At 43.9% G+C, this 24,791-nt stretch overlaps 1 protein-coding gene across 2 annotated transcripts in view; it reads left to right on the top strand.

The window, feature by feature from the left end:
• The first annotated feature begins 2,831 nt into the window (after positions 1-2,831).
• Positions 2,832-24,791, top strand: part of LOC108228612 (POU domain, class 2, transcription factor 2) — a 51,527-nt gene continuing 29,567 nt past the window's right edge. For both annotated transcript variants that reach the window (XM_037975903.1, XM_037975902.1), the window contains exon 1: positions 2,832-3,795. In XM_037975903.1, the coding sequence (XP_037831831.1) occupies positions 3,696-3,795 (100 nt within the window). In that variant the 5' untranslated portion in view covers positions 2,832-3,695. The remainder of the gene's footprint in view (positions 3,796-24,791) is intronic.

Genomic DNA, 24,791 nt, shown 5'->3' with positions numbered 1-24,791 from the left:
AGTGTGTGTGTGTGTGTGTGTGTGTGTGTGTTTTCGTGGTTACAGCAGTAGCGGAGAGGTTTGTGGTGATATAATTGTAAGCTGGTATTGATTGCCCCCCTCCCCCCTTGTTATTGATGAGGGAGAATTTAATTCAACCAACTCGTTTGTCAACGTGACACTGCCATTTAACAATGAACTCTCTTTCTCACACACACACACACACACACACACACACAGCAGGCAGACAGAAACCAATAAGATCTGTTCCTGCTGGATTAGAAAGGACACATTCACTTATTATTTGGACTTTAGATTATTGGGATCGTTGAGTAAAACTAAATCCAACTGATGCAGGATGAAGGAAGCTACTCGTAGAAGTCATAAACAAACAAAAATCTTTACAATATTCGTCTCATACTGATGGTTAACGTGTTCTTTTAAATTAAAAACCTGTGGACAGATTCCAGCCTCCACGGCAGCCGAAGGGCCTGGAAACGGGTCACAGATCTGATTTATATTCAGGGTTTTTGAGTAAAGTATGAAAATATAAACACAGATTAGGTTAAAAACAGGAAACTTTAATGGTCATTTCTTTGTTGTGTTTACATTGAGTGTGTACCCGCATTTCAGAATTGCATATCTGGAAAGGTACTGGACTGAACTCTTTCAAACGGCACAGGATAATATTTTACATTTTTAGCTGCGCTCATAAAATGTTTCAGTTTTATTTCGTTACAGTTTCCATCCACTGGATCTTTATCAGATCTTTGTTCCTGAACTGGTCGTCCTTGTGTGCGACCGATCAGAGGACCACTCCGGCCCAAAATCCCTCAGCAGGTTGTGGAGTAGTTTTAAAGCGGGTGGATGCTACGGACGGAAGAGCGAACATATTTCTATTGATGAGACCCGCCGTGCGCCATATTCTTCACCTCTCCTTCAAATCCACACACTCCTCCCTCCGCCAGCCCGCGATGGACGCACAAAACACACTATATTCTGCAAGAAATAATTGCTTTTGTCTGGAAGGAGTTTGTATCGGGGCTCCTCTGCGCTCGCCCTCTTCTAGAGGAGGGGGGCTCTGGAGGGACAACCGGTCGTTTCTTTATTCGGCCTCTCCCTCCTCCTCCTCCTCCTCCTCCTCCTCCTCCTGCTGCTGCTGCTTCTTTTCTCCCCGCTCCCTGTGTGTGCGTGGTTGGGCACGCGGATGTCATCTGTCAAAGGGGAATACTTTTTTTTTCCTGGTTCTAATAGAGGGGCCTCTCTTTTGTGACGTGACGTGTGTCTGTATGCATATCTGACATCAGAAGCTGCAGCTTGTAACGGAAACCCTCTGACTCCACATTAACGAGTCCTCACAGAAGACCTGGGGAGGTGCTCTAAAATTATAAATCAATTTGACTTTAGGAGGTGAGAGGAGTTGAATTAGATGCCTTAGTGTTGGCTCTGCTGTCCTAAAAATATGGAAGGAAAAATAAATAAAAAATAGTCAAACTGTCAGATTACTTTTCAGGTCCAGTTTGGGTTCAACCCCCACATCCAGCCTCGAGTTGAAGGTGTTAGTCCTCTTCATCTTTAGTTCTGGTTTCCTTCCTGCTTGTTCTTGTTTGGGTTCCTCCGGTGGACACGTCCCAGTCCATCACAAGGACACAGAGACAAATGAGTAACCTGTTTGTTTGCTCTGTGGGAGAACATGTAAACGCCACACAGACGTTCAGGTTCTTCCATGGCGGAGCTTTAAAACAGCAAATTATTACCGTTTGGTCCTCAGAGCACACTCAGGTTTTTCTGAGGAATCATTTTGTACTGAAGCAGATTTGAACAGTGGAATTAAAACCTGCTTCGTCTGGATTATATTTAAAGCCAGCGTTTGTTTTTGTTTGTTTACAAATAATATTAAACCGTCATTGTTTAAATGTTAGCTTTAAACTTGCAGATGTTTCATGAATCAGTGAAGAAGTGAAGACTTTGAGCCCGACTCCATGTAGCAGGTTTACAGGCTTCCCCTTCCTCTCCCCGCGTGCACATTAGCATTGGCACGGAGCCTGAGGCCTTTGTAACTATATGAGCCATAATTGATCGATAACTTATTAACAGCTCAGTCTCACCTCGGAGTGGATAGAGAGGTGCGCGCGCGCTCACGGTCGATTTTCCGGCATTGACCGCGATATTTAGCGCATGGATTTTTCTATTTAAAAAAATCCATGTTGGTGATAATCTGGAGTGTAAACGCGGCGCGTCAGAGAGGAGGAGGAGGAGGAAGAGGAGGAGGCCGGGAGAGTCCTTCTCCCACACACTTAATAAGAAATAATAAGAAAAGCATGCAATTTAAATGCAACTCAGCTGACATTTTACGCACATTTTACGCACACACGCACGTGGCCTTCCCCGAGCCCTGCGTAATTACTAATTTAACAGCGGCACGTGACCGCGCGTGCTTTGATTAGCCGCCTCTCCGCGGAGCTGAGATCTGCAGGTGACCTTGTGCGGCCTGGAGGCACGTGAGCCTATAGGAGGGGAGAGGCAGAGATCCACCTGCTGAAATATGCATCAAAGAGCCCCCACACACACACACGCACACACACACTGAATGCATTGTGAGCAGGGGATCGATTGTTTTCTCAGGCCGGCCATGATGTGATTATTGGCTTCATTAGAATGAAATAATCCGATGATCAATGAGTCCTGGTCGGGATTAAACGCGTGCGTGAGTCGCGCGAGCCGCCGAGAAATGTTCCAAAGTGTAAAAGCGGCAGCGCGCGGGGGGTGTGCTGGGGGGACGGGGGTAAGAAGGGGAGGGAAGAGGGGGTAAAAGAAGAAAGGGAGGGGTATGTCTCAGTCTGCCTCCCGCTCCCAGCGCGTTCAGGCTGCGCCGCGTCGGACCGAAACCACCGGGGTTCCCAGAACCAACCGAGCCGCGGACACGGCGGATGGACCCCCCCTCTGCTGCCCCCAGCCCGGCAGGAAACCGGAGCGATGAGCCGCTGATTGATATGGATCCTCGCGTTGATTTTTCTATCGATTCGTCTTTAATTAGTGACCCCCGCTAGAGACAGACAGGAAGAGAGGGAGACAGGAGGGGAGGAGAGGGAGGAGCGACAGCCGAACGGGGTGCCTGCCGAGCCGTACTTTATTATTTCATGTAGTCCACCTTTTTAACCAAATATTCTTATTGTGCGCGTGGATCCTTCAGGAGCAACTCCCGGCTTCCCCCGTGGATCCGCGGCTGGACTCTGCTTGTTTCAGACTTTCTCATGTCAGAACACGAGGAGAGATCCGGGTTTTACCGAACCACAGCGAGCCCAGCACCCGAGGAGAGGCGTGCACGCTGAGCTCTTTACGCACAGCCGCGCGGACACCATCACTTCCACCTGATTGTGTGTGTTTGGATCAGCTGTGCACGCGGGCGCGATGGTGACAGAACCCGTCCGACCCTCCTGCGTGGATCTCCGCTGCTAGAAGCCAAAGAAATAATCCTGTCCGAGAGCCCCGGGACCCCCGGATCCATCTGTGCCAAATCTAAAAGTAGAGACATGCAAATGTGCTGAAGCAGAGTCCAGATCCTCAGCAGAACCCCAACCAAACTTTGCCTCCTTGTTTTGAACCGTCCTCAGCCCTGGAGCCCACAGGAAGGCCGGCCGGAGCAGCAGGACGAGCGGCGAGAAGAAAGTGAGACTAGAGGAAAAACCCAACGACCACCAGGTCGACAGAGGACAATGTTTGTCCCCCTGCCGGTCCCCTTCGTCTTTCAGAGAACAGCGTCCGACTTCAGCGCCTGGAGACTCAAGTCCTCGCTGGCTCCGCGGTCCAGCCCCGGTAAGCTGCTGCGGTTCGGCCCGGTTCGGTTCGGCCCCGCTCACAGCCTGCTGGCTTCTCCTTTTATTTCCACCCTGAACCAGAGCTGGCATTTTCTCTGCTTCACCTAAAAAAAACTACATTTCTTCCATAAAAACAATATTTTCACAATAATCTCTGCAGCTTAATAAAAGCTCTAAATGTTTGTCACACAATGAAATAAAATAAAAAATGCCAGGGTGTTTAAATCTATTGAATATGACATTTATTTTATGCTTTTATTTGCCTATAATTCAGACACACATCTCTGAATTTCTAACAATTAAAAAATATATTATTAGAATATTATATTTTTATAAATAGCTAGCTTTTTTTCTGTGAACTAAGTTTAAGTTTTTAAATCTGCAAAGTCAGATTAACTTTACTTACTTGCATAAAAATCTGACATGTGAAAAATTCCCCAAATAGGATGCATGAATGTTTGGTGTCCTCGGCATCCATCAGCGTCTCCCTGTCCCTCCATCCATCCCATCTGTCTCCTCTCCTCTCCTCCAGTCTTTCTCGGTCGGGTTCGGGGGTGATATTCATGGTCATCTATCGATCAGGACGTATTGATCCCCGACTGTTGGGAAAACAGAAGTGCATCCGACTCTGAGAAAGTTTGGCAACGCAGGAAAGAGACTGAAATTTAAAAATTTTCTCCGCAAAAGCTGCTAAAAAGAGTTCGACGGGCTGATTATAGAAATGAATCTGTCAATCAATACTTGTCAATAATCACCCATTATTACCTCACAATAATGCTGCTTTAGAGATCAATATCCTCATTATAGTTCATGCTGCTGTAATGTTTTCATCACCCATTCACCGAGCTTTTCTCACACAGATATCCTTTAATCAGATGTTTTAATGTCACAGAAACCAGAAAAAACAAGCAGTTTTTTTGTTGTTTTACCATCTGCCTGAAAGCTAAAGTATCTGTTCCTGTTTAAGGGCTGACACTTCTTCCGTCCAACAAAGTGGGCGTTTAAAAGTGTATGCACGCCGAGCCGGGCCGAGCCGGACCGGGTCGGGCTATCGCTTTAAGGAAGTGTCAGGAGGAGAAAAACGGTTGAGGTTTTTAATGAGAGCTGCTCCTGGAGGCTTTGACAGGCGACATATAACCAGCAGCTTCTGGGTTTTTGGGGGGGTGGGGTCCGTTTTCTCCGCTGGGTCCCTAAGAAATTAAAGTAAAAGGAGAGGCGGACGCCGGGCGGATGAGTGATTGGGCGAATAACAGAATGAATGAGTGCATAAATGAATAATGAATGAATGAGAGCAAATTAACAATGAGCGGCTGAAAGAAGTCGTCGCTGAATGCTTTAAAGGAAGAGTTTAAAAGTTGAAGTGACCTTGGCTGAACGGGTGGATTTTTAATAAAGAAAATCAGAGTAAATGTAATAAATGTTGTTTGTGAGTTTCAGCAGTGTGAGAAAATGAAAGGGTCAGAGTTCCTGCACCGCCTGTTTTTTTTTTTATTTAAACACATCTCTGTGATAAGAAGCCAATCCACACGAGAGAAATAAACTGTACAAGAGTGCAAACACTCATCCCTCCTTTCCCCCCGCTTGTTTCTCCTCCTTTCATCGATGCTCTCCGGGGAGGCAGAAACTGACGATCCACCGTTTCCTGTTGTCTTTCTCATTTCTGTGAAGTATTCACTTGACACGGAAATGCAAACTCTCCCCGTCTTCCTTCTGTCCGCCTCTCGTCCCCCACGGACAGCGAGGTTCTTCAATTGGATTTGCTTTTTTTTTTTTGCGCTTCGGTTGGGCCTTATAAGCCACTTTAGTTAAATCTGTTACCCACAATTCTCTGCCCTCCTTCGATTTGAGATCTGTGCGAGAAAGGACGAGTCTGGGTACGACTGGGGTCCAGAGGAGGAGGGGGACGGTTCCATCGTTTTGGGTTTCTTTAATCATCTGGAACCTCAGCTGCTCTGAAACACTTGAGCTTGGATTGAATTCGTCATGAGATCTCATAGATATATTCAACGTTTCCTTTGACTTACAGTGCCGCGAAGATTTCTGTTTGTGGTCAAACCAACATGTTTCAGATCGTCTAACAAATGTTAATATCCTGAGAAAATACAAACTGGAGTTTTTAAATGATTTGGTTTATTAAAGGTGTGTGATATCTGGTTGTTCCTCGCTTGGCTGGAACGGTTCTTTCATGCCTCCCTGGAGGAGGAGGAGGTCGTGAACTGACGGCTGGACCTTCTCCCTCATGGTTCCATCAAGTCACCCAGGCAGGCCCAGACCATCACACTGCCACTGTCGTGCCTGAAATGCAGTTAGTTTGAGGTGAACGCACACCTGGTCTTGTCAGTCTACAGAATATTTTCCCAGAAGCCTCTGGGCTCGTCCATGTTTTTGGCGAACGTGAGACGAGCCTCACGGAGGCCATTTTGACTCTTTGTCTCCTTGCTGCTGGATCTTGAACCTTCACTGAGGCCTGCAGGGCTTCAGATGTTCCGGGTTCTTCTGGGATCGCCTGGCTGAGCCTCGGGAATGGTTTCTGTTGGCAAGGTTCACCATTTGTAGATAAATCTAAAATTATCCTGTTTGATCTGAAACATTTAGGTGTGACAAATCAAATCTGTTAAAGAGCATATATGTTTTCATCTAAATGTTTTCTGTATAATCCAGATTATAATTTAGACTGATTGAGATCAGCTCGTTGATTGGTCGGATCATTTAACTCGATTCATCATCTGCTGCTTTCATGTGTTTGTTTCCTAAAAGGCTTCAGCCACTCACTGACATATTTAGGTTTTCTTTTCTGTTCATATAAATATAATTTATAAATGTCTTAATATAATATTAATGAGCAAGTTAAAGATTGCAGGTCTGCATAAATACAAACATAGTAAAAATAAGTCTGTACGTTCACAACTGATGGCTGCTACAGCAGTGCAGTCCTAGCAAACACAAATAAAGCTTTAAGTCAGTCAGTTTTACAGATATTGATGCAAACTCTCGTGTGGTAGTAGCTGAGAGTCATCCCCCCAGATCAGTTCAGAAATAAAGACGATCTTAGCCTAAAATCCGACCATGAAAGTCGTTTAATTTAAATTGTTTTTAACTGTTAAATCAAAGTTTTGTAGTTAAACAACACAACTCAGTGACTGTTTTTATTTGGACTGTTCTGTTCTGCTGATCTGAAGGATTTAAACACATTTATTTTCTTTGTTTTCTGTCAGAATGAGTTTCAGGATCCAACAGGAAACTTATGAGGCAAAGATGAGAAGAAATATTGATTGTGATCATAAATCAAAGTAAAATCCTAAAAGCAGGAGAGAAATATAGTCTTCAGCCCCGACTGCAGCAGCTCATTGGATTCTTCGTCGGCTGCAGTAATAATACACCCGGCAGCTCAGGATCAGTTTAAGAGTTAAATCCTCCTGGTTTGTGTGATCAGAGCGTGTGGTTTTCAGAGGGACCTGTAGCTGCCTCTGCTTTGTCCCCACTCCGCGCCACAACAAAGGAAATCTAAATGCTCTTTTTATTTTATGTACACTGCTGTAAAATCCTCCAGGGCCGCCGTGGCCCATATAAAAACTGAGAGCTGTCAGATTCTGGATTGAGAGAGATGCTTTATTTACGTCGGCCACTCGGAGAGGCCTTTTGTCCGGGCTTGTTCCTTTCAACCTGTGGTCCAGCGTCTTTACTCTGCCGACTGATTACTGTTAAACACAACGATCAACAAATATTAAAACCGCTGCACCCTGGAAGAATAACGGCAGCAGAGCAACTTTTACTGCAGAGTTCGAAGCGCAGCCCTCCTGCCCACACGTGCACACACATTCATATTTATAAAAAAAGCTGGGTAACTACCCCTCACACCTCGTGGAGCCCAGGAGGGGGCCGTGGTGTCTGAGATGCACCAAAGCGGAGGTTCAGGTCCGGATTAATTGCCTCTGTGTGTGTGTAAACACACTCTTCCTGTGCACGAGAATCTGGAAGCATTCTGCTCAGATTGGAGCGGTTCAGATCTACGTTGCACATTTGATGAGCCGGACTGGATCAGAAAAATAAAACCACAGAAGCTGGTGTGTGTGTATGTGTGTGTGTGAGCAGACAGGTAGACGATTCAATAATTGCACGTTGAGGTCAGTTATGGATCTTTCCGGCATGTGTGGTAAACCACAAGAAGCTCGTAGCTGCCCATTGTGTGAGTGGTTTTAACCTTCCACCGGTATCGATCAGCCGGCATTGACTTCTCTCCTGCCGCCGCCGCGTCCGTGCGTGAAACTGTCGACGCGCACGCACGGCAGAGGCTGGGGTTGTGGGTGGGTGCGTGCGGCCACGCAAACAATTGTTACGAATGTGTTGGAATGCGAGGACACCAGTTTGCATGTGTGTGTGTGTGTGTGAGAGCACATGGATCGGGTTTTAAAAGGGGCAGCGTAGTCGGTGAGTCCCGGTGTTAACGTGATTGCGAATGACAAAGCGTCCTGGCGGGTTTGTTAGCTCCATAATGGGGAATCAATAGACACAACACAGATGTCAATACAACATGCTTTATTGCGTTAAGCTGCCTCACTCCCACCCTGAGCTCTGAAAACACACACACACACACACACACACACACGCATCTTTAGCTGCGCCTTGAAATGCAAACAAATATTAAAGCAGAAGAAATCTCCGCAATCAGACTTTATTTAAATGATTTGTTTTTGATAAAAGTTCCTCCCATTTTATTATTTTATGTTCTGTAATTTCTTAAAACAAAAGTAAATCTCAAGAGGAATTCTCTTTTAATTAGACGTTGCTGCGTTACCGGTACTACATTTCCCAGGGTTCTCTGCACTCATAAACTTTCATTAGCTGTTTATCTGTAGAACATCACATCAGAAACCAGTATAGATGATGTATTTAAAAATAAATGATTTAATTTCATAGTTATCGTATAAAAGATGCAAAAAATCTGCTATCATAAATGAATGCCTCTCAGCTACTACCACATCAAATTTACCCTCAGTATCTGTAAAACTGACTCTCTCTGTCGGCTGCAGCTCAAACTGGAATTTAAATGTTCAGTCCAGTAATTATTTCCCTGAGAGTTTCAGTAAAACCCATCCGGTGGCTCAGGAGATATTTGGCTAACAGAGTTGACTCCAGATTGGTAACGGTGACATTTTGGAGCAGTTTGTTCAGAATATCCGTCTCAGCTGCTGCCACACCAGCTTTTAGATCAATATCTGGAGCCAAACCTGCTTTAATTTCCTGAAGCTTGACTCTTTCTGCTAAATAACTCAATAAAAAGAGGATTTTTTAAAAAAAGCAACGAGCTGGACTTCTCTGGATCGTTTCGATGTAAGAACCAACAGCTCTGTAACTGTCACACCTAATAATCATAAATAAATGTGCATTATTTTCAGTCAGACACACACAAACATTCAGACATTTTGGTCTTTTGTTTCCCAGAGATGATCATAAAAGGCATTTCCCTCCATGTCCACCCCCTGCCGTGCAGATATGAAGCAGTAGCCCCCTCCGCCCCCATGCCTGAACTCGCCGGTGTCCATGTGTTGGTCCATCCAACCAGCTCAAACTCCCATTGTTACCGTGGTAACATTCATAGGCCATTAGACACACATATAGGAGGAGAGGAGTCCAGGTAAACACCGTCCTCCTGCACATGCATGCTGCGTTGGACAGTCAACTTGATGGGCGCCCCTAATGGTCCCAAAGACCATTAGGGGCGAAATTGGCTGTACTCAGAGTGTGTGTCCTGCTCTCTTTGGTCATGTAATCAGCAATCATACGTCAGTCAGTGTGTGTCTGCAGCCGTTTGCGTCTTTGCATGGACACACGAGTACTGTTTGTACTTTCTCACTGCTTGGATTCTGGGCTGAATTTCCCTAATGGCTTGTCTTGGTGCACGCGTGTCCGTTTTACGCTTCTGCTAAATAATGAATCGCATCCGCAGCAGGGGACCTTTTTTTGGTTTAACACCAATGCGCACCCTTAATCGAATGCACTCAGCGTGCACGGCCCTTTTGTCGGACAAGGTGTCTGTCGATAGGCTTTCTCCTGCCATAAAGAACGCCGTGCCTATTCACTCGCCTCATATAGCTCACATTCCTCCCCGCTTCTTTTCGTGCAGCCGGGTGGGTTTGGACAGGAGACAGGAAGGGGTGAACAGCTGTTTGATGCATTAGCTGCTGGTCTGAGGTCAGGACCGCGGCTCACCTTCTAATTATTGAAGAATTACATTCAACACTGAGCACATGAGCAGAAAGTCAGGTTCAGTGGCTCCCAACACGTTTGAGCCATTAAAAGTTTAAAGTTGCCCAAACAAGAAACGTTTTACAGTTCTGGTTTTAAACTGGATGAATTCAACAGATCTAAATGGTAGGTAGGAAGTCTATCATTTGATGTAGCCCATAATAAAAGGGTATTCATTCCCTTATTTTGCCCCTTTTTAATGTGCCTTATGATGAAGAAGTGCTTTTGCTCTTCCTGTGTAAGTTGAGCCAATTAAACAAGGAAAATGTGACTTTTATTCCTTAACATTTCTTTTTCTGCACAAATTACACAATAATTATGTAAAAATGTTAACTTTACCACAGACAAACATCACAGTCTCAGGGATTTGTAAAACAAGCAGAAACCTCTGTTTCTGTCCCAATTTTTATTTATTCCTGTTAAAACCATAATTTAGGAAATCTTTCAGTTTTGAGCTCAAAGAACGTCGGGATTGTGGTGCATCCACTGCACCATCGTTCTTCTGTGTGCTTTTATTTATTCATTTTATTTGTCTTTTCTGTTTCCTTTGTTGCTGTTTGCATTTAAACCATCAACACTTTGGTTAAGGGTTTACTAATTAACTTAACATTTGAGTGGATTCTTTAGCTCCTGCTCCATATTTAATCTGTTTGCAGATGAACTGGGATCGAACAGCCGTGTTAACATCAGTCTAGTCCAAAATAAACTGTAACCAAGTTGTTTCAAAGCCTAAACCTTGTCAAACAGTCAGTGTTTCAACCTGAACTCTGAGAAATCTAACATCAAAATACAAAATAAATTTTGTTTTGTCCAAATCAGGAGACAAATTTTGGAAAGGCTTCATTCCACCACAATCCCAGTGTTAATTTTGACACAAAGGAAACAGAAAAGACAAATAAAATGAATAAATAGAAGCACACAGAAGAACAATGGCGCCGTGGACGTCCAGTCAGGCTGGATTTTACCCAAAAAATCCCAACGTTTGTTCCCAGCTGCACAACAAAAATTGATTTTTGTCTTTTGGCTGTTGCAGAATTTACCATGAAAGCGGGCGGCACCGAGCGCGTTTCCAATCTTTGCGGGCCGAGCCGCGGCTGTCAGAAACCGCTCAGAAGCCAAACTCATCTGTGCACCAGAATTTGTTTTCAGACTTGTATTGATTGTAAATTTGTAACGGTTTTACCTCGAGTCGTGTTTTTCCATTCACTGTACATCCCTACGTCGGTGCGGTGTGTGTGTGTGTGTGTGTGTGTGTGTGTGTGTGTGTGTAACACAGACGTGTCGGTCTTTTTGTGCCAACCTGAAGGCAGCGATCTTGTTCCCCTGCCTGCATGAATAGACGGAGCAGGGCTTAAGAAAGGCTGCCGTCCTCCTCCACGGCTTCCTGATCTCACACAAACCCTTCCTGCAGACTCACTCAAAGGTGCAGGGCGTTTATAGAGATTAACGTGACAGAGCTGTGTGTGTTTGTGTGTGTGTGTGTGTGTGTTTGCATGTTTATGTCTGCCTCTGTAATGCAATCTGAGCCACGAGGATGTTTGATGACAAACTTTGAATGGAGTAAATCACATTCAGGAAGCCGGCGTGTGTCCTTTCTGTGCGGCCCAACAATGTCCCCTCCTGCTGCTAATGCCGTCAGTCGTTTTGACTTTTTACACTAATTTTATCACAACGTTTACTTTGATTTTTAGCCATGAAAGAGTTCAACCAAACTGTTCTTCCATGTAAAACAGGAACAGATAAACCGGTACATTCAGCGTTTCACCTTTTTATGGCCTCAAAACTATTTATAAACCAATTTATAATTAGCTTTTTATTTTTATTGATGATGATATTTAAGAAAAAGGCTGAAATCACATGTATTGAAAATTAATTTTAAATTTAAATATAGTGTCAAAGGTTGTTTTATTTATATTTATAGCTTATTTATAATTCCAAAGTAATTGTGCTAATATTATATTACTGCTTCTCTGCTGTTCTGCTCCGTAAAATAACTTTGAGATCCTGATGTTGGTAAATAATTAGCCTGCTAACATGCTAACTCTGTAGCTTGTTGCAAACATTGGGATCAGAACAGAGAGGCGGTGATGACCAATCAATCAACGTCATTTAAAAACAGATGTTGTTCGTTGGTTGGACGTTTCATCCAACAATGACAGAAGTTTAGAGCAACACGTAGGACAGGAAATATCAGTTTGACTTTTATTTTGAAGAGAAGTCGAACCAGTTCTTTATAACGGCGGGGGATCGTTCTTGTTGTTTTTCTCTTTAGCGACAGACGATCTCCGTTTCGGTTCCAGTTTGAGGAGTCCTCAGCGCCGACCGTAGTTTCTGATTGGTTGCATTAACTGGTGAGCGGAAACAAAAAAAAAAAAGCCTAAAACAACAGATGGGGTCATCTATCAGACACCTTCTAGGAGCTCTTTGGCAGATTGTCAAAACATTGTAATCCTTCACCACCTAATTCAGCTGCTGGTCAGTTACTGGTCCCCCCCCCCCAATTTAATTTCGCAGACAGGAGTTATGGTAATGAACTTGGGGCTCTGCTGTCTCGGGGTCTCCCCTGCGTTTACCTCAGGAACATCCCGTCCTTCCTGTCCCCGGCCCCTCCCTCCTTCGAGCCCGTCTTATTGAGGCCCCAGCAGTGGCTGCGAGGGGTTTTTAGTGAAACGAGTAATATCATGCAGAATGGGGGGGGTCTGTATGTATGCACAGAGACAGAAGTAAAGTGACAACAATAGAGGATGGGGAGTGAAAGGAATTGTTGGGGGGGTGGACAGGCGGTCAATCCGGCCCTTTTTAATAAATCTGAGTGCTCTGGTTAGTGCTTCAATCTCCTGTACTCAACTAACCCCCCGCTCACACACACACACACATCACCAAATCACATGCACTTACTCCCTGTGACTCATTTTCACCCACATTTGCTTTCACCAGACTACAAGCTCAAGGGCTTTTAGAAGGTGTTTTTACCAGATTGTACAGCTGATGCTGCTTCTAATTGGACTATCCTCCAGATGTGCTCGCCAAAGAAGGATAAACAATCCTTGCCTCCGTCGCATTTAACACTAATTTGGACCTTTTTCTCAGTTTTTTGAACTTTTGCTTTGTAGACAGTCTTCCCTAATTGCCTCACCTGTCAACAAGCTGCTGGCAGAAAGGTAAAAAGTAGATGTGCGCAATTTGAACAAGGAAAAAAATACAAAAACGTGATTCCGAGCGGCGCTGGACGCTGAGCCACTCCCCTCAAGTACCTGAATGAGAAGCTGCATCAAGTGATGCTTGAAGTGAATCCAGTCTGGAAGCTTTTTAAGTGTTGGTTTCATTAAAGCAGGAGGAAAAACTCCTGGGCTGTATACGTTACATTTCTGGGTCCATTTTGTTGTTTGAAGGTGTAATTTTCCTATTCGTCAGAGATAACTGGCCGAGCAGCTACAGTTGAGTTTAATAGCAGAAAATCTTTGGCCTGTCAGAGGCATCAGCCGTAAACAGCAGGTGTTGGTCTCAGCCACTCAAATGGAAAGAGCAACAAGCTCTTCATAGACCCTCCGCTTTGCACCGATGTTTAACGTCCAGCGCGCACGCCGCCGCCGCCATAATGTGCCGTTTGTGCACAACAGATCCTCCAACCGCTGTCAGATGAAAGCAGACATCAGGGTCAGTCGAAATAATAATAATAATAATTCAGAAGAAAATTTAAAGTCAGAACGTTACACCACTCCATCATCATCTGCATCGTTTTTACACGTCCAGTTTGCAGTGAGAACCAAACAGAAAACTGTTATCCTCATCTACGCTGAAAGAGTTACGGATTTCAAAAAACTCTCAGCTGAATCCAGAGGAAACCACCTGGAAGCTCGAGTCCTGAGACTGACCCACAAGTTAGTTTTGGTCAGTCGTTTCTGCTAATAACTCTATTAATGACAACATCAACAATCTGAACAGTTTTCATACTATTTTTATTGCTTTACGGCTGTATTTAGTGTTTCTAACAGTTAGGGTAAAAATATGCCCGTAGCAATGATTTTTACATTTAATTTGATTTCTTGAAATTATTTGAGGACCCTCAGTTTGTGTTTATTGACCCACAATGGGACCCCGACCCTGACTTTGTAAACCACTGATTTAAATACAAATAACAAACAAGGAAGTTTTTAGAAAGAAGACGAGCAAAACCTTTTGTATAAATGAAAGAGGAATGTTTTTTAGGGTTACCATCGTCTTGTGTTTTATTTTGGTGAATTTGTTTAAATTTTAAATTTTGTAGCGTTAAAAAAACGGCAAAGAGAGAGAAGTTAAACTGGAGCGTTTACCTCCAATTATAAAACATTTTGCATGCAGAATGAAATCTTTTTTATTACCTGACATACGCAGCCTCTCTGGGTTTCTCTGAGTAATTTATTTAGAAAAGACTAAATTTGTTTCAGTCCGAAGTAAATGATGAAGTTTTGCTTGTGAGGATTTGGGGACGATGTTTGCTGTTAGCAGTGATGACGTTTGGTTTTTCTTTTTTGGGTTTAAATGATTTAAAGCAGCGTGTTCTTGCTGAAAACACACAGACTTAAATCTGTAATCGTCTTCATATTCCACGGATCTGATCTCCAACCCGAACGGCACACATATTTACTACATCAGATAAGGGAGGAAAAAAGCACCTTTTTTTAGTTTCTCCCATCCTTATCGCTCCCCTCCCTTTTCGTTTTTATCCTCTTTTATTATCCTCTGTTTTTTTCCTCCCTGAAGCAGAGGAGTGTTCAGTCCAGAAATGAAATTAATCTGTTGTACTACACCCCTCCCTGCTCCTCCCGCCTCCCTTTGCTCCGTAGGAAGGATTGGACTCGTCACTTTAACCTCTTCGTGTTGGATATGAATCTGTTAGCCTTCTCAAAGTTCAAACACACACACACACACGAAGATACTGTCACACATATTTAAGCGCTCACACACTTCATTCCACGCGGGTATCTAAACAAATCTTTTGGCAATTCCAATCCTCACAAACAGGCATGTTGACATCCGTCGGGTTTCTCCCGGTGCTTCAATCAAAGCCGATGATATGAATCGGGGATGTTTTTTCTGCGCCGGCAGCAGCAATAGCAGCTGTAGTTTTTAGCATCAACAAATCTTTCATCAGGGCCTGTGCCTGGAAAATGGCTCTTTTACAGCTGCCCCCTCTCTCATTTTATTCCAGCCACTTCTACATGCAGGCAGCCAATATTGCTGGATTTTAGCCGTGGCCTTGGCTGAACCATCCTGCCTTATTAGCTGAATGCAATGAATGAGAGAGGCCTCATACTTCATAGGAGAAAAGAAGACAGGGAGATGCATGGAGGGAGAAATGGGGGATGAAGAAGAGAAATGTAGGGAGTGAGCTAGCTTCTCCTTAATGGTCCCCCCCAGGGGCTTTAGCAGCCATACCAGCTCGTGCAGCCACATGCAGTCGCAGCAGTGAAATGGTGAAGATGCTCTCCCTCCTCCTCTCTAAAGAGTGGTATGAATATGGTAAATCCTCTGTCCGCTCGGCAGCACGATTCTCTGATTCCAGAAAATGGTCCTGTGTCTGCGTCCCTCGGGGGTAGGAGCTAAGGAGATCTGCATTTAGGCCCGGCACTCACTGCCTTCCTGCTCTCTCGGGGTTTGAAGGAAGCCCGGCCGGCCCCGGTCCCTCTGCCGTCTCTGCCGTCTCCTCCGTCTCTCCCGTCACCGCAGGAACAGCAGCGGTGATCACACACAACACGGCAGCTTCGGCTTCAACATGGTGGCTGGAGCCGCTCAGCTTTCACGCTCCCGCAACGCTCGGCCACGCGCCCGTGTCGGTGTCTCTCTGACCAGGTGGCCGAGAGTTTGGCCGGCGTCCGCCTCAGGCAGCGAGGAATCTCTGACAGCCATCGCGGTGAACAAACACGGCGCAGCCTTGTCGAGGTCAGAGAACATGGCTGGATGGAGGCTCAGCCGGTCTGTCAGTCAGACGAACTCCTGCTGGCTTCTTATCACACTATTTGCTTTAAACTCCATTTTCCTTCATGCTTTAAGGTTTCTGAGCTGCTGATCTGCTGTCATCCTCGTTCTTCTGTTTCTGATCAACTCTGTCGCCTCAGTGTTTGTGTAAATTTGAATCATTTATTAGTTTAATGGAACAAAAGTGAATCACACTAATTCATATTTACTCCCAGATAACTAGCCTGCCCCTCAGTTAGGAAACAGTTTCTGTTATAAAGCAGAACATGAAGCCTGCAGATAAAGTTTCTCTTTATTTAAGCATCATTCTAGTTTGGAAATATGTTATTTATTTAAAAAATATATATAAAGATGTGAATGACGATTTATTTTTTTAAGTTTATCATTTTTAATATCTTCATCGTATCCAGAATATAACTTTGTTTGAATATTCTCAGATGTTCAGTTAGATGAATTAAGATATGTGAATTTATTTTGATATTTATTTACAAACTACAAATAAATTCAGACACTACTGCTGTTATCGACTTCGTCCAACTGAGTTTTAAGTTTGTTTTTCTTCTCAAACTGTAGCCATAACCCTGCTTTCCGTCTGTGTTTATAATTAACACAGTGAGGTTTAAACTTTCTTGCAGCTTTGGGATTTTCTCTGCACACTTTTTGTTGGACAAACGGCGACTGAAAGCAGAACGATACGAGCGCTCACTTTTATTCTCTCATCTCCGCCGATCAGCTGCAGACTTTTTTAGTTACTTTAAACACAGATTATATTATTAAGAAACAGTTAAATTATCATAATATAAAAGCTAAATGGCTTTTAAAATGCAAACTGAATCTAAAAGCATCACTTTGTAAAAGCCTGTGGTGCATTCAGGTACATAAAAACTTAAACTTTAGTCTAAGTTTAGACTCATAAAAGTGTTTTTCTTGCTCCTGGGACAGTAAAGAAACTAAAAAGGTGAAATCTTGTTTATCAGTAATGATATAATTCCTGAGCTGCTCTGTGATTGGACCGTTCGTGTTCTGGTGTTTTTCTTTGTGCTGCAGATGCCGTGCATGTGAGCCTGTGAGTGTTTTCATCGTGCATCTGCCTGTGTGTGTGCATGTGTGTGTATTCATGCTTATATGAGCTCCCCCCCCCCCTCCTGCAGCGCCCCGTGTCATCCCGACCCCGTCCTCCTCGTCCTCTTTGTCTGCTCGTCAGTTAGGGAGCAGGACTCCAGGATGCAGGGGGTTGACCTTTAACCCCCACCCCTCACTGCTTCTTTGCCCCCAACAATTCATATGCAAGCGACCCCTCCCGTCCCCCCCGCCCTTATTCTCTTTCATCTGTCCACGCCTGGCCGTGCTGTTGTGTCAAGTCTCAAGTTCAAGTCCCGGGACGAGCCGGGCCATCCGGGGTCAGGCCACACCGGGGGGGGGGTGTCTGTGTTTGGCTGCTCATTTTTTATTGGGGGTCAGTGAGAGGTGGTTGGCCGGTGGTTTGGGGATTGGCTGGGGGTCACGTTCAGGGGTCAGCTGTGTGTGTTGTTGTTGGGGATTCCATCTGTTATCAAATGGAAACAGAACGAGGCTCGTTCTGCTGCAGAAACACGCCAAACGTTACAAATATTCCACTTCTGTCAACAGCATCAAGGTTTTAAACACATTCTGGGTCAATAATGGCTAAACTTTACAGCCACTGTTTAAAACATGCTGCAGCTTTTACTGCTGACCAGTACAGAGCTTTTCTTTCTAGTTTCCAGCAGAAAATGATGGTAAAGATGGCAGCTTCCTGTCTGGTTCAGAGCAAACAAGCCTGAAAACCTGAATGTGATGCATCCATAATCGATCTTCAACCAAAAACCTGAGCAGAGACTCTCTGACCAACCAGAAACAAGATATTTGGTCCAAACAGCCGTCTGACCGGACTTTGTTGTCGGTCCTGTTGTGGAGAGCCAGAATCTCACTGTTGAAGGCTGTTTGGAGACTTTAAATTATGAGAAAATGAGCAGATTTTCTTTTGCCGACCTGCTGAATTCTGGGAGTTTTGGAAGTTGCTCCAAAGACCGGCTCTCGGTGCAGAACATCCCTCTGGTTTCTCCCGTCTCGTCTGAATGCTCTTCACTTCACAGGTCCACCTTTACAAAACTATATCAGCAATAAATAAGAAAAGATTCTTGTTCTTTAAATAGATTCAGATTCACAGATTGTTTCCCTCAGCAGCTGGACTTTATCAGACTCATTAAGACTCATCTGTTTTGTTTTCCACACAGTTTAAACTCAGGCGGCTCAGATTAACGTGAACTTCATTCCTCGTCTGTGCTTCCATAAATGCTGCTGACGTGTGAACAGGAGTAACGATTCTAAAGAAAACTGAAGCTGTGCGCTGCTCTTTATTCAACTTTAAACGAAAAGAAGCAATATTTACCAAAATAAAAGTCCAGAGATCTGGACTGTTGGTGTCCGCTTCAGGTCGCCATTATTTACAACCAATTAGATTCTCCCCCCTCAGATTCATTTAGAGTCTTTTAGAGAATACATTTCTCTCAGAGGTGTCTGGTCCTGGTCCTGGTCCTGGTCCTGGTCCTGGTCTTGGCCCTGGTCCTGGTCCTGGCCCTGGAGGGCCTCCATCCTGCAGGTTTCAGGTGTTTCTCTGCTTTGATTCACCTGATCTGAATGACTGAGAGATGGACCAGATTCTACACAACCTGAGAGCAGAGAAACATCTAAAACCTGCAGGATGGAGGATCTCCAGGACCAGGACCAGGACCAGGACCAGAACCAGGACCAGGATTAAACATCACCGATCTGTGTGGTGTCAATATTGATCTAATTGATCAAAATTCTGCTTCCGACTCCCAGGATAAAGTTTGTTGTCGTTTATCGGAGGGAAGCTCCTGTAGAACTGATAATAAACCAAATAAAATAAAGAGTTAAACTTATTTTTCTTTCTTCAGATCATCTTTAGATGTTTGATGATGTTAATAAACCTTCTATCATTATCTGGAAGGCTGATTACAGGTCAGTGTTGGACGTCAGCAGTTTAAAGAGATTTAAGAACAAAATTAAACATTTATATTTTTAATTAATTTATGACTCATTAAATAAAATCCTGTTTGTGAGGATGCCACATTTCCAACCTGCAAATCAATCATTTCATTTTGTCCAGATTCTCCATTGTCCTCAGCGGAGGGGGCGGGGCTCCGGGCTCGGGGTCAGGGTCAGGGTGGGCGGAGCTTGGGTCAGAGAGGCAGACAGACGCACAGACGGTGGACTTGACATTGAGTGGATTAACAGGATTGGGAGGCTGCTTGTGTTTAAGAAGCCTGAAAATGATCCTTTTTTTGTTTTTATTGATGCATTTATTTAAAAATGCTGGAAATAAATGAGTTTTAATGCTGCGACGGAGGAGATTAAACATTTAGTGAGTTTAGGCCTTCTGCTGTGAAATGGTTTTGTAATGGGTCAGTTTATAGGCACAGCTTATACTATATCCATTAAAAATAAGTGTATATGAAAGCAGACACACGAGCGGCTGCACACAGGCCCACTGACCTTCAGTTTATAGACGTAATTCTGAATGAATAAAATGATTGAACCATTCACTGAAAATAACTAAGCTTTTATTAAACTGAAAAATAGCGTCATTGTCCCAGAGAGGACACCCTGAGATGAATAAAAATAATAAAAAATAAAACCCTGCCATTGTAACATGGACATTCCTCACGGATTATCCTCAGTAAACATACAAATATGTTTCTTTTTTGTTTGATTTAGCTTTTTTTTTTTGAGTGACATTCCTTGGGGAGATGCACGGCCTCACAAAGTCCAAGGATACGCTAAGTGGGAAAACAATTTCTTCAGGAATCTGACATTTAACCCGCTGCTTGTGTTTGTGGCGTTCTCGCTGATAATGGGCTGGAGTTTGTTTTGAAAGCATCCCAATTGACAGTTGATTAAGCTGGCCTGAAGGTTATCCGGCAAATGGAGGATGACATCTACCCTCCTGGAGCCAAAGCTTCAGCCGGCTGGTGATGGTTCCTCTGAATCGGAGCTCAAACCAGCGTTGGTGTTTTCAGAATGAGGACACACGTCTGCAGATGTGTCTGTAACACCAATCTGTCCGTGTTCAGATGTGGATGCATACCTGTTAAAACGGGCCGGTTCAGTCCGATTTCCTCCTGTTAGAACTGAAACTAATGCAGCTGCGTCGCAAAAAATGACTCCCTCTGAGCAGCTCTTTGCTTTGGTTCAAACCGGGCTGAAAGGAAAAGGTGAAGTCTGCTGTGGTAGTGGCTGAGAGTTGTTCCCGGCAGCGAGAATGCTGCTTTTATTTCTATAATCTCATCTCAGTGAGCTAGCAGCCGCAGCAGACAGTGGTTCCTTCAGAATAAAAGTCTGAATTGTTTGCGTGTGTTGCAGTTCTGGCCAGTTGTTGTGAATTACGTGATTTCACTCTGTCACAGCTCATGTTTTCATCTCTAACATACAAATAAATCAGAAATATATATATATGTTTTTAGCTCTAAACCAAATTAAGTTATTTTTAACATGTTTTAATTTTTAAATCACAGTTCTTCAGAGCTGGGTTTTAGTTTTTATTTGTGGCTTGTTTAAGGTCATCTTTACATGATTTACAGACGGTGGTTGTGTGTCAGATTTAAAGTCGTTTGTGGGATTTATAAAGTAAATTTAGCTGAAATTACTACTGTTTCTCTGCGGTTTATAAAATGTCTGTTAGGACTTCACCAAGATGGCGCCTTAAAGACGCATCTCATGGTTTTTCTGTCTGAGGATTATTGTTGGCCTCATTTAGAGCCGAAACATATTATTAACACTTTATACAGTTGATTAATAGGATGGTAACCGTGATTAACTAAATAAATAAAAATAAAAGGGCAACTTTATGAGATTACAGTAAAATAAATGTAAATAACTTTGTTTATAATGTGGTAACCTAACTGAAAATGACAGAATAAATCTATTTATGTATCTATTATAGCAACAGATTTTCAATCTTAATTCAAAAATTTATTTTTTTTCCACTTATGGTCAAATTTTATTTCAAAATAATAATTAGGAATGTGAGTTTTTTGTTTCAGACGTTTCTGCAAAACATTTCATTTAATAAGACGGTCAAAGATAAATGGATCTATAATTTCAGAGTTTCCTAATCCTGCATAATATTCATGTTTGAACTAAGTTTTTACAGATCAGATAGTTTAAACTGTTTGTTTAAAGTTACTGAAACCCTCCAGGCCTGACGGTAGGCTCTTATTCACTTCGAGGTTTTTTAAAGAATCATATTCACAGCTGAAAGTATTAAAGCTACAATAAAACCCAGGAATAAAAGGTTAAATGGAACCAAAACATCAGTTAGCTTTCCTGAAATAGTTTGATTGGTTTTGACACTTTTTCTTCTTCTTCTTTCAAAGCTTTGACACCTGAATAAGTGGAGGCGTGCTTCGGTAGCTGTATTTATGATGACGGCGCCGTGGCATTCCGGCCTTGAACCCTCCGAGGACTGACTGCATTTTTCTATTTAACCCCAATAAATAAACCAGCCGAGAGCCCAGAGTTTAGTCAAATCCAAGTTGGAACAACTTCAGGAGGCGGCTTATTTTATATATTTCCTTACAGTTTTGATGATTAACTCGTAATTTTCCTGTTAATCAGGAGTAACTTTAACCCTAAATGCAATAAAAATACTTTAGGTTGAGAACAATCGTCATCCTCTGTGATCGTGACAGAAAAAGTTTCCTGTTTTATTTTTGTACGAAGTTATTGTAGCCATTAGAGTTAACAGCAGTGGAGCTTTTTATCCCGAACAGTTTGGATGTTATGCAGCCGACGGCGGCAGATCCGAGCAACCTGTCATTGACGGCCATCGACACGCTCGCGGTGAAATCACTATACTTCAGCTCGTCAGTTCTCCCCCCTCCTGCGCCACCTGTTTCCATCGCGCTGATGAAATTACCCTCCGAACACATGTCATTTTCTTTAAAACACAAAATTGTATAACAGTCGAAACACAACTCCGTGATTACAGGAGGATGTGTTTCCTCACCTGAGATCGGTGAGCGACGGTTTGATCAATCTCAGGCTGGAAAAAGATCCATTAACGATCGGCTGCAGTCCTAATCAGAGGTGAGATGACCTAAATGGTGTCACGAGAGTTTAGTCTTGGGTTTGATTGGATCCTGGTCAAGATGGCCGCCACTGCCAAGCAACCAATTCAGCCAGTTTTACAAATATTGCGGTATAATTTGACGGGGTAGCAGCTGAGAGTGATATGAGAGGAATCCCAGACCTTTAATTCATTATTATTATTTGAAGATGAATGACTTCAACGCCGCGTCTGCAGAAAAAAGCTCAAAAATAAAAGCAGTCAGAGAACGGAGCTGTGTGCTGGAGAGAAAAGGGCTGAGATCACTGGACAAGCAGGAGAAGTCAGAGAGAAAGGGACAAACAGACATCAGAGCAGGAGGCTTGGCTCTTTGAATAAAAGGAGAGGAGGTAAAGACGAGCGACAGACAGACACACAGTCAGGCATTAAAATTCATGGCCTTTTTTATTTTCTCTGCTGAAAATCAATACTGTCTACTATGGATGAGGTGAGATGTGGACAACAGCGGTTTCTGGCCTGAGCTGGCAGGAGGGGGGGGGTTCGTCAATATTAGTAATGACACAGCTCCTGCAGGCGGAGGAGGGGACTGTTGGGGGTGGGTGTTGTGTGAGGTGGAGTCGGGGGGGATGGGGGACGGTTCATTAAGTCTGACCAGCAGAGCTTTTGGTCAGCGTGCAGCAGCAGCAGCAGCAGCAGCAGGCCCTTTGTCCGACACTCTGGACACTCACACAGATGGACGGACTGATGGATGTCACCCCTCGTTCTTATTGTAATTTACAACCCCCTCAGAAGCTCCATCATTTAGGCCATGGTGTGCTTGACTAATGTCTGGCAGATGCTCCAACGCCACACACCGACTATTGTGGCAGGGCCGGGGGGGTCAGTCCTCTTCTAATTCAGGAAATGGAGATTCTTGTGCGCTCCGAAACTATAAATCTTCCGCCATGAAAAGGCTCATCCCTTCTAGGCTCTGCGGTTATTACATTAGTTTCATTTTACAATTTAACTGCATGCAGGGCCACCAAGACTGTACGGTGCAGGTCAGCCCTCTGAACAATGTGCAGTTTCAGGCCGGGTTGAGCCCTTTTTCTGGTTCCTTGTACGACTTTATGCTGAAGAGACCATTAACAGCAGAAACGATCCTCAAGGACGCCGTGGCTTTTTAAACGAGGCTTAATGAAGTGTTCGAGAAGCCTTATCACTGCTGGAGAGTGGCAGATAAACACGGTTTTCCTTCACCGTTCAGAACGTAAGCAGCTCGTTTATCAGGTTACGATTTAAAAAAAATATCTTTCTTATCAGCAGATCTGGTGAGATTACCAAACAGTTAGAGAAGTAAGAAGGCATTAAACAGAATATTTACTATTTCTTTGTTGGAAGCTACGAGAATAAAACAGCTCCAGGGTTAACGTATCAGGACTCATCGTTAACAGTTTCTACATTTATTCAAATATAACCTGAAATGGACAAAAACAGATTCTACGAGGCCATCATTTATTAAACAAAAATAAAACATTAAAGTCTGTGAAGAACTGGTTCTAGCCTGGCTGCTTCCTCAGGATCAGGAGCCGATCCTCACCCCGAAGGTCAGACCGTGCAATGAGCTCCATCTCAGTCTCTACAGGCCTCAGTCAGAAGGTCAAAGGTCAAAGGTTAAAGCCTCTTCTCTCTGAGAACAACTCAACTTAGCTTTGGGACTTTTGGAGCAGAACCGGACCAGAGGACAGATGTTTACCCAGAATGCACTGCAGCTGTCAGCACGGTGGTGGAGGGCTGATGGTTTGGGCTGATTCTGAAGTCAGATGTGACAAACAGGACAATGATCCCAAACACAGCAGAACGGTCCAGAACCAGAACCAGAACCTCAGGGAGCTGAGCAGAAACGCTGGAAAGAAGAGTGGGCCACAACTCCTCCACAACCAAGAACCCACTGAGAGTTCTGCTGCTGGAGGAGGTTCTGGGTCAGGAGCTGGAACCAGGTTCTGTTGGGTCAGGAGCTGAACCAGGTTCTGTCTGATAAATAATGACTCGGTGGATCCTGTTGGGGGTTTTTGTTCATTTCAGATCAGATTTGATTAATTTTAAGTCCTAAAATATAAAGTTTGATCAGATTTCTGTCCGTTTTTAAGGGTTTGGACAAAAACAACAAACCCAAGAATTTAAGGAGCCCAACTTTAAAATATATCCACATGTTTACTTGTTTTATTTAAAAACTTTATTTAACTTCATTTCTGCTGAAGTGTTTGTTGCCCTCTCGGCGTTCTGGCCTTGTTCTGTTTCCAGCTGCAGGTGACTGCTTTCGTCAGCCTCACCTGGGATTCTTTTTCAGATTTAAAGCCGGTGTTTCTTTTCAGCTTCCTGTCGTCGTCGGCCCCAACACGCCGAGCTGCCGACAGCGTGACGCTTGTGAACAAACTTACAAATGTAGCTGAAAATAAAAACAAAAAAAACCCGCACATTAGTTTTGAGCGCGGCCCCGGTACCGACCCGGGTTCGCAGTTACTATGGCGATGAGGTGGAGGAGAGCAGCGAGTGAAGTAGGCTGTGGGTTTGAGGTGTAAAGCATCATAAATAATGGAGGCTGCACCTCGCATTGAAATGCAACGGCTGGAGCTCGGGTCTGAGCAGAGGTAATGCTGGCTTTTTGAAATTTATTTTTCATAAGCATGATTCCCCCCCCC

Source organism: Kryptolebias marmoratus, linkage group LG5 (genome assembly GCF_001649575.2).
Source record: "Kryptolebias marmoratus isolate JLee-2015 linkage group LG5, ASM164957v2, whole genome shotgun sequence".
Lineage (NCBI taxonomy): Eukaryota > Metazoa > Chordata > Actinopteri > Cyprinodontiformes > Rivulidae > Kryptolebias > Kryptolebias marmoratus.
The sequence above is the reverse complement of the archived record's forward strand: the minus strand, read 5'-3'. Positions and strand labels throughout refer to the sequence as shown.